Source organism: Euprymna scolopes, chromosome 35 (genome assembly GCF_053919585.1).
Source record: "Euprymna scolopes isolate OS-2025 chromosome 35, ASM5391958v1, whole genome shotgun sequence".
NCBI lineage: Eukaryota > Metazoa > Mollusca > Cephalopoda > Sepiida > Sepiolidae > Euprymna > Euprymna scolopes.
The window spans coordinates 66251830-66262257 of NC_136516.1; the positions used below are offsets into that span (position 1 = coordinate 66251830).

The 10428-nt window shown below is 34.8% G+C and overlaps 4 protein-coding genes across 4 annotated transcripts in view; all 4 read left to right on the forward strand.

The window, feature by feature from the left end:
- The window catches only part of LOC145259891 (BAI1-associated protein 3-like), a 2054292-nt gene that overhangs the window by 969417 nt on the left and 1074447 nt on the right, over window positions 1-10428 (forward strand). The window lies entirely within an intron of this gene.
- On the forward strand, window positions 572-1354 carry LOC145259650 (uncharacterized). Its single transcript, XM_080117306.1, has one exon. The coding sequence runs from the start codon at window positions 572-574 to the stop codon at window positions 1352-1354; it is 783 nt and encodes a 260-aa protein (XP_079973432.1).
- LOC145259651 (uncharacterized) lies at window positions 1434-1784 on the forward strand. The gene has a single exon (XM_080117308.1). It carries the CDS (start codon window positions 1434-1436, stop codon window positions 1782-1784), a length of 351 nt encoding a protein of 116 aa, XP_079973434.1.
- LOC145259652 (uncharacterized) overlaps window positions 2912-10428 on the forward strand; it is a 27901-nt gene continuing 20384 nt past the window's right edge. The window contains exon 1 of the mRNA XM_080117309.1: window positions 2912-3373. Within this exon, the coding sequence (XP_079973435.1) occupies window positions 2912-3373 (462 nt within the window). The remainder of the gene's footprint in view (window positions 3374-10428) is intronic.

Here is a 10428-nt window from a genome sequence, read left to right on the forward strand (position 1 = left end):
AAGAAACATTAGATTTCCAGTTAGATAATCCCAAAAACCTGGAAGGATTCAAAAATTTTATGATAAAGACCCAGACGGATATGTGGGAGCTAAAGGCCTCGTATAGTTGTGACTTATATGACGATAAGTCAGCTGGAGCAATAATAATAGCACAAGTGTTATTTGCGAAATTCACGCCCGAAGTAAAGGGAGAACTCTTACGAATCTCTGGGACTACCTACCCGACATTGTCCGCACTATTGAAGGAAACACCAAGAATAGTGAAACAAATGCTAGTTGCCAGACAGCCGACTAAGGTACTGATGTCCAAACCTAGGCTGTAACCTAAGATTAAGCCAGAGGAGACGATCGAAACCTCGTCTCTTAAAACTTTTAATACCGAATTGAGATCCAAGGTAAGATGCAACTTTTGCAAAAGCAATAAACATTTGTCTGAGGACTGTGGCAACTATACGACCCATGAAGCCAGGATAACCCGGTGTAGAGACCGGTATTTAATTGTTCTTATAAACATAAGGGCTCAGTATCATTGAACGAAGCAGCATATCCTGGAGTGAACCTGATGAGCGACATGTTAAAACTGATGATCCGATTCCGAACAAACCGATATGCCTTGTTGGCTGACATCATAAAAGCCTTTCTGATGATTCGTCTGGCATCGGAAAAGGATCGTAATCGGTTTTACTTTTTTCTGAAGAAAGGTGAAAAATTACATTGCTACAGGTACAAAACCCTTATTTTTGGCTGCAATGCAAGCCCTTTTATTTTAAATTACGTGTTAAAGTTTCATGCAGAGAAATTCCCTTTGGATGAATGTTCAGAGGCACTTAAATCCAGCTTTTATGTTGACAACCTAGTGAAAACTGCGAATAATGCAGAAAATCTATCTGATTTGTATATCTCTGTGAGAGAGCTTCTGCAGAAGGGAATTTTTAATTTACAATCTTGCAATTCCAACTGTGTAACACTCCCAAAGAAAATGGAGGCAGATGGAACGTTATCAGGATTCGACTCTGGTTGGGAAAAGGTACTGGGGTATCAATATGACCCTGTCCAAGATTCTATAAGAGTCTCCCCACCATCATGCGACTTGGAGGCATCAACTAAGAGGAAAATATTATCGGAGACCTCAAAGGTATTTGATCCTTTGTCTCTGTATCTACTTGTGACAGTGCGAGGTCGTTTATTGATGAGAGAAATATTGAGACAAAAACTGAATTGGGATGATATGGTTCCTCAAGGAATGAGTTCAGATTGGAGAACGTTGGCAAAAGATTTATCTGCGTTAAACTCTGTATCTTTCCCCAGAAGGGTTATAGATGAAGGAAAGGATACAAAATTATTTTTTCTGTGATGCGTCTAAAGCCGCATGTGGGTTTGCGGTATATGCCGTACAGGATGAAAATCCATCCTTGGTATTTGCCAAAGCGAAAATGACTCCTTTGCAGGGAAAATCCCTTCCAACGTTGGAACTTCTAGCAGTATTTTTAGCAATGAAATGCTTCCCTTTTATAAAAGAGTCCCTAAAGGACATTCCTATAAAAGACGTCTATGTAATCACAGATGCTCCGGTAGTTCTGTCCTGGATTTTGGCTGACTTCGTCCAAACGAAAAATGTATTCGTACGGAATAGATTGCAGGACATAGCTCAAATGTCTGAGAAAGTTAAATCTGATTTTAACATAAAGATAAACTTTCAGTACACTTCAACAGATGACAACCCGGCCGATTACATCACCAGCGGTTTGACTATCAAGAAATTTAAGGAAAAGTTTTCTCTTTGATATGAGGGACCGAAATGGATAAGGCAAGAAGAATCCTCCTGGTGCCATCGTGAGTTGGGTTGCCTTTCTAAAGTTCAAATGGAGCGGATTGGCGCTTCAGTAAATTATGTCGCAGAGAATGAAGTGGCTACATCAGAAGTCAAATTGGAAAAATTCTCCAGTTTGAGTAAGTTGATCAGTGTAACTTCACTGGTATTAGGGAGTTGGACTTTTTGTTGGATCCTGGAGGAAATACCATGCCTAAACTGGTGAAGAATTTGAATCTCTTTTTGGACCACAATACGATTGATGGGAAGAATAGGAAAATCGGAATATTTCTCATATGAGGTCCAGAATTCTATTTTATTGGGAAAAGAGCATTATCTAATAAGATTGATTATTCAAGAATATCACCAAAGAAGCCAACACTTAGGCTTGGCCACAACATTGAATGAAATACGATTGGCAGGTTACTGGATACCACAAGCCAGACAGGCTGTAAAAATGTGGTTAGTAATTGTGTCAAATGTAAACGCTATAATGTTGTTTTCTTTTCAATACCAACTTCGATCAAATTACCAGCCCCTATGGTGAATTTTGTCAGACCCTATCTACATACCAGTATGCATTTTACCAGCCATATCTATGTTAGAGGACAAGAAAAAGACTATAAAATGTACATTCTTCTATTTACATGTATGGGCTGTACATTTGGAACTGGTTCCGGATATGACTGTGAAATCATTTATTCAAGCATTCATTAGGTTCACAAACGTGAATGGAATCCCTACACACCTTTATTCGGATAATGCTCGCACATTTAACGCTGCTGCCAGAATCATTAACCGGGGCATGATAGCGGACGAATTCAAGGAAGGATTTATCCCATATGACTTAAAACATTGCACAATTCCACTGTTTTCACCTTGGTACGGTGGTAGTTGGGAGAGGTCTATCAAGACCATAAATCTTGCTTATATAAAGCAATAAGAGGTAACGTAGACTATTTTGGTCTACTAACAATTTTGTCTGATGTGCAAAGGGCAATAAATAGCTGCCCCCTGACATATAGGAGCTCTGGGGATGCTAATCTGAATGTCTTAACCTCTAACTCACTCATGAATGCGAATGTTGGTCAGGGAATAATAATGCAGTTGGAAAACCAGGACCTGGAAACGATCGATCCTATTAGTCGAAGTGAATTGATTCAAACCCTGCGTTCCCGGGAAGAAAGCCTGACTAAATTTAGGAAAGTTTGGAATGAGGACTATTTGTTGAGTCTCAGAGAAAGAGCAATAAGCTTGGCTGATTGTTCTTTTGAAGATAAAGTAAAACCAGGATATATAGTGCTCATAAAAAGCCCTCTGAAGACAAAGCCTTTTTGGTCCCTAGGTGAAGTTCTACAGCTAATCCAAGGAAGTGATAAATTGGTGCACATGGTGAAGGTGAGGAAAGGGAATGGAGCTATAGACACATACTCTATCAAGCATCTCTTTCCTCTGGAAATCTCTGAACAGCCTGGAGAACCAGACCCGATATGCATGGAACCATCGAGTTCACAGAATATAAGCCAGGACCCTCAACGGAAAGAGAGTACTATAATTTGGTTGGTTGGTTGGTTATTTTTGTTTTACGGCATATCAACCCTTTTCGGGTTATTTAATGCCGAATCCAAAGATTTTGAAGAAAACATTTTTAATAGAATATATTTGTTGTTTTCAAGTCGATTTCTATTTAACCCATAGTTGGAACCCTAACAGGTAATACCATTCTGGGTCAGAGTGGACCTGGGAGTCATCGTAACTAAAGGGTGGCTCCACACTCCCCAAAGCCCACAAGCTGGGGCCTCACCGCTAGATATAGTTTAAGGTCATATCCAGGACCCCCATTGAGGGACTTTTACCCTCTGCAGGGGGGGGGGGCAGTCGGTGTATTCTAATGCCCCATCGAGAGGGCCCTATAATTTGGATCTGCCCTAGCTGTAACAGACCTGAGGATACCAGACCTATGATAGCCTGCGATAGATGCAATGACTGGTTTCACTTCAGCTGTGTGGGTCTAACTGAAGCACCACCAGAAGATGAACAATAGTTCTGTCCGACTTGCAACCCTCAAGGAGTTGTAACTGGTAGACCCAGTTTATCAGGAGTCGAAACAAACTGTTTTATTCTCTTAAAGATTTATTTTCTTTTCTGGGGAATGTGCGAGAATTTTGAATTTGTTGACTTGCCGAGGGTAGGTCGGTGGGGAAGAAAGGAGTTCTGGTAGCTGTGACCAACACAGCCGGTGGTCCGTTAATCAAAGAACCTGAGTGCCTATTCCTTACAAGTTAAATAGACATTTCAGTCACACGTGAATCTCGTTGACTGAGAGTTGGAGTAGATAAAAAGGTGTGGCCGCTCTACTGCTGTGGTAGTAGTTGTTGCTGTCTTTTAGACAAATTACACTTCGACCATCGTTATCCATTTGTTACTTTTACAAGGAAAGACTGCTTGTAAGCAACGTCGACATTTCGTTGCAAGACTTAAACCGTCTTTTCCTCCCCCCTACTCGTGTGTATGCTAATTCCGACAGTATAGCAATTGGATCTAGCAGTGTTAACTTGTACCACAAAGTTATCTAAAATTAAATAAAGCATACGAACAATCAGTACTTATTCTTATAAACGTAATCACAATATATTATTGGAAAATTTGAATTGTTTTTTTAATTTCCGAACCGAAAAAGTATTTGTTAAAATTCGTTTAAAATTCGATAAATTTTATTATACTTTTATTATTTATATGTGAAATTAATTACAATTATTTTTCTCCAAAGGTTTATGTAATTTTTGGCAGAAAGTTCATACCAGTCTGGCAAAATCTTGTAAGAAATAAAATGCAATATACGCGACGGTTTATTATGCAAGTGACATCGATGTAAAAACAAATGGTTTATCAGAAAAAAAATGTCTTTTTTAAGGTGCACATTTATTATTATCGATCCAAATTATTGATGTGATGCATGAACACATCCAATAGCCAGTTTTAGAATGTCAAACAGGAATGCAGAATCAATTCGTCCGGGACAATTTGCGTTTGAAGAGTCTTCCATGATATTTGCGTCGACGACTATTTTGGGCATGCTCAAGTAATTGATGAAAAACGAGCGCAGTGTTTGAATTGAAGAGAACGTACTGGCGTCACAGTAAAACAGTCAATTGGACAATGTCATATTGTTGGCGAAGGATATAAATAACGAACTAAAAATACATTTGAATGACTGTCCTTTACAAAAATTTCGCATATAATCTGTACCCTCAACTCTGGGATTTAAAGTGCTGGAAAATATTAGGCTGACATGTTTATGATAGAACTGAAGAATAGGCAAACGGTGCTTTTTACTAGATCCCAAATGCAGCTTTGTTGGTTCCAATATTCTTGCAAAGTTGTAAATAAAAAAATATGAAGAGCAACAAGGTGCATCAACAGATTAATAGTTTCTTGTCATGTCTCGGAATTTATGTGACGGCAAATGTGAGCTTGTGCTATGAGTTTAACAAAGAGAGAAACAAGGTTATTTAATAGGAAAGAATGGGAAAAGATGATGACAGCGATAATGACAAGGACAATTAGTGCATCCACACAAATTGTAAATGTCAATAATTACAAAGAAATGATGACATCATCCAATAAGGTTTTGGAATTAGATATTAAAACAATATTATTCTAATAATGACAACTAATTGTTTTATAACTTTTGGGTTTAATTAATAATTACTGTAGAAATAATAATTAATTAATTTATTCAATATGGCGCGTTTTACGTGAGAGAGTAAAGAAATTCGTCAAACGTACTACGTTTTCAACCAACATGGGTCGTCTTCAAGTACTGTGGTATAATGAATATTCATGGTTTAATAAACTGATAAGATATTCAGATTTTACATTGGACCAAAAATAAAGAATATCATCGACCAGACGGGGTATGGGAGCGGGGTTGTCGTACTGAAATGTTTATAAGCGCAGCATTTGATCAGTCTATTGACTAATGAATATTCACTATTCAACAGTATTTGAAGACGACCAATGTTGGTACGTTTCGCGAATTTCTCTACCATCTCGCTGAAAACGCGAAAAAGTTAGTCCGTCAGATTGAAAAAAGAAATGAAGAAAAAAGTATATGCAATGTTTTAACGTTAATATTCAACCAGATCTGCATAAATAAAACAATGCTGCTCAATCATAGGAATATATATTCTATATAAATATATACTCCTATATATTTTTCTGTATAGATATTCGTATTAAACTCCCGTTTTTCTAATTATTTAAAATGAAAATACAACTTTGTTATATATAGGTCGTTGAATTGCATTCATCTGCAAAAATCAAGCTAATTTTAACCATTTATTTTAATTAATTCTCTATTAGATTTTTCGGTTTTCTTATGGGATCTTTAGTTAATTATAATAGGGAATTAATTAAAATGACTTTTTAAAAGAATATGCAAAGTAGAGAGATTTTTTTCAGATGAATACAATTCTACGACCCATATATAACAAAGTTGTATTTTCTTTATAAATAAAAATAAAAAAGGGTTATAGTATGAATATCAATACACACAAAAAATAAGTTCATAGAAGTGCATATATATATATATATATATATATATATATATAAATGACTTTGTCGGGTTGTGTGAAAAAAGTTTCAATAAAACTTCTCCCTGAATATTGTGTCTACAGAGTTGAAATTTGATATATAGGATATCTGGACCTATAGCACACTTTCGATGTTGTTTTAAACCGAAAAAAATGCTACTAAGGAGTCAAAATCAAAAACAAAACAGTTGACCTTGGCAAGATAAGTCGAATAAAACATTACTCCTGCTGGTAATTTTGCGCATGCAAAACATTAAAATACAGCTAAAAGTCGATTAATGTTTAACCTTTCATACCCACACACGCACACACACACCCACACACACATATGTATATATATTATATATATAAACTACTTCATTTACTCACATACAATTAATATACGAAAGTATAAATTTATGCGTAAACTTTATGTATTTACTTCAAACGTGCTCAATACGTAGATAGAACTAGTAAGTAATTTATAACATATATGGGGATTAAGATCCACTGAATATTCCGCGTTTCATCCACTCTAGTATTATTCAGGCTTATGCGCGAATTTTGTGGTTGTCTGTCGTTTTTATATACGCAACTTCTATTGAGATTTTAGTTAGCCAATCAGCTTTCTAGTATCCTCCGCACCCCTCCTATCAGCCAATGAACATGCACTTACAAAACAAAGGCCCACTTGACCTCTGGTTGACCTGATTCTTTGTGTGTGTTCTATTTAGCATGGATATCTAGTATCTTGACCTGTTTTAAATCTAGGTTAGGTTTTTTATGTTAGTTTATATATATATATATATATATATATATATATATATATACATACATACATATATATGTATGATAGCTTATTTATATGCATGTTTATTTATTTTATTTATTTATTTGTTTATTTTCTATTGTTTTTGTTAGTTTTAAAGCTATTTTGTATCTCTTTCCTAGGGTAAATTTCATTCTGTGAACACAGTTGTTCGCTATTTCTCTCCTATAGTTTAATAGATGTTGGAGTTCTTTAAAGTACAGGATAGCAAATTTTTCATGAAGGCATAATCTACATGGGTCGTCTGGGTCTCTACTAGTGTTTGCTTGTCTTACTATTTTCCATTCGACTACCGGCAACGGCTGCTTTCCTTGAGTTCCCAGTATTTATTTGCTAGCTTTGTTTTCATAGGGTGTTTTTTTATTGTTGAATGTATTTTTGTGGTCATAATATCAGGTTTTGAAATCTAAGGAAGTCATACCTACGTAATATTTCTTGTTATTCGGGTTTTATTTCGCAAATATTGTGGCCTGGTAAACTATGCTTTTGGTTAGACATTTATTTTGAAGTGGGCAAAATGTGAGGTATCAACAGTTGCATATATCTTGTTGGTTGTCCAGAGTTGGTTTATTATTATTATTATTATTATTATTATTATTATTACTACTATTATAAATAAACATGCATATGCATAAACTATCATACATATATATATATGTATATATATAAAAACTTACATAAAAAAACCTAACCTAGATTTAAAACAGGCCAAAACACTAGATATCCAGGCTAAATAGAACACGCACAAAGAATCAGGTCAACCAGAGGTCAAATGGGCATTTGTCCTATAAGTGCATGTTCATTTGCTTATAGGAAGGGCGCGATGGATATTAGAGAGCTGATTGGCTAACTAAAATCTCAATAGAATGTGCGTATATAAAAACGACAGACAACCCATAAATTCGCTCATAAGCCTATATATATATATATATATATATATATATATATATATATATATATATATATATATATAGTAATTTATAAAATATATATGGCGATTAAGCTACACTGAATATTCTGCGTTTCATCCACTACAGGATTCGTCAGGCTTATGCGCAAATTCTGTGGTTGTTTCTTGTTTTTATATATGTTGAGGATTTTTTAGTTAGCCAATCAGCTTTCTAGTATCCACCGCGCCCCTTCCTATCAGCCAATGGGCATGCATTTTATCGAACAAAGGATATGTTTTAGAACTAGGTTAGTGGTTTAAGGTAGACGTTTTCCTTTTTTTATATATATATGAAAATATACCTATGTGTACACACATACATGCACATATATATACATATATATACATATATGTGTGATCGTTTATGTATATTCATGTCTATTTAATTTATTTATTTGTTTGTTTTCTATTGTTATTGTTAGTTTTAAAGCTATTTTGTATCGCTATCCCAGAGTAAGTTTTATTTTGTGAACACAATTGTTTGCTACTTCTCGTCTACAGTTTAATAGATTTTGGGGTTCTTTAAAGTACAGGATAGCAAATTTTTCATGGAGGCATAATTTACATGGGTCGTCTAAATGTCTGCACGTGGTAGCTTGTCTTGTTATTTTCCATTCGACTACCGGCGAATGTCCGCTTTCTTTGAGATCCCAGTATTTATTCGCTAGTGTTGTTTTTATACGGTGTTTTTTTTATTTTTGAATGTACTTTTGTGGTCATAGTATCGGGTTTTAAAATCTAAGGAAATCATGCCTACGTAATATTTCTTGTTATTCGGATTTTCTTTCGTAAATGTTGTTGCTTGATAAACTACGCTTTTTGTTAGACATTTATTTTTGACTGGGCAAAGTGTGCGGTGTCTACAATTGCATTTATCTTGTTCGTTATTAGTATTTTTATTCATGGTATGGTTGTTCTTGTCCGGGGTTGGTTTGTTGTTATTATTATTATTATTATTATTATTATTATTATTATTATTATTATTATTATTATTTCTGCTAGTGTTGGCTTTATTTTTTTCATGGTGTTTACTTTTTTATTGTTTATTTTGTTGTTGTTTACATTGTTTTCATTTAGTATTTTGTTATTATGTGCTTTAATTATCATCTCTAAATTTTCGCAACAACTGTAAGATAACTTCAAGGTATTTTTATTGAATATTTTGTGTAAGGGTTTGTTGCGGGAAAGTGTTTTTCAATAAGATCTAGAAATTTCTTGCCAAGTTTTGTTTTTAACATTTGATTGTATGGGGCCGTATACCAAATTATAGTTATTTTTCTTCTATTTTTAATTTTATTATAGTTGTTGGTGTTTTGTTGCTTATATTTGATATCGATATTTTTGTATCCACTATTTTTTAGGGCTGTTTCGTAGATATTGGTTGACCTGTTAAATGCATTTTCATCGCTTGAGTTATTACTGAGTCTACTTACGATCGAGTTAGGAATGTGTTTTATAATTGATGGTGGGTGGTTGGACTATGGGTTTACGTAAATTGGAGTAGCGTTATCTTTTAAGTATGGTTCATATGTATTTTTATCTAAGTTTAACGTGACGTCCAGGAAGTTTGTTATTTTTATGTTAGCTGATACGTCCGCTTTTAAGGCCTAATTTTTCATTTCTTTGTGTATGATTTTCTTAAAGTTTTCTCCCTTGACTTTGTTGGAGTTTTCTATTATAGCTACTCCGTTATCTCTATATAGGCCGATATCCGTAGTATCGAATATGCTTGTGAGGGTATATAGAATGAATAATCCCACAACATCTGATGTCTCTGCAGAGTCTCTGGCACCCATCGCCAAATCGAACGAATTTTTCATTTTAGTTTTTATCCATTGGTTATTGTTATTTATTAGAACTGATTTTCTACATTTTTTAACGATGTTGATTTCTTCTGAGGATATATCAGTGTATGCCTCGGCAAATTCTAGGGCAATGTTAAAAAGTTCTTCGGATATCGAGGGATAAAAGTATATGATGTCAAACTGTATGAACGTACATTTATCTTTGTTTTCTATATTTTTAAACCAGGTGATTGCTTCGGCAGTATTTGCCCACTGGTTTAGTTCTAGGTCCTGTTTGATTTGTTTGTTTACTCTAGAAAGTATAGTTTTGCTAATTCTACCTATTTCTGGTTTAGTTGGGTTTATCAGGCGGGTGCTGGGATTATTATTAAAGTCCCATTTGTGGTCTTTAAGAAGAATGTATGACTTTCTAGGTTTCAATTTGCCAACTTTATCGCTAATTTTTAGTTTATCGGTAATTT

Excerpts from the sequence above, each read along its gene's own strand:
- LOC145259650 (XM_080117306.1), top strand. The coding sequence starts at position 572 with ATGTTAAAACTGATGATCCGATTCCGAACAAACCGATATGCCTTGTTG.
- LOC145259651 (XM_080117308.1), top strand. The coding sequence starts at position 1,434 with ATGACTCCTTTGCAGGGAAAATCCCTTCCAACGTTGGAACTTCTAGCA.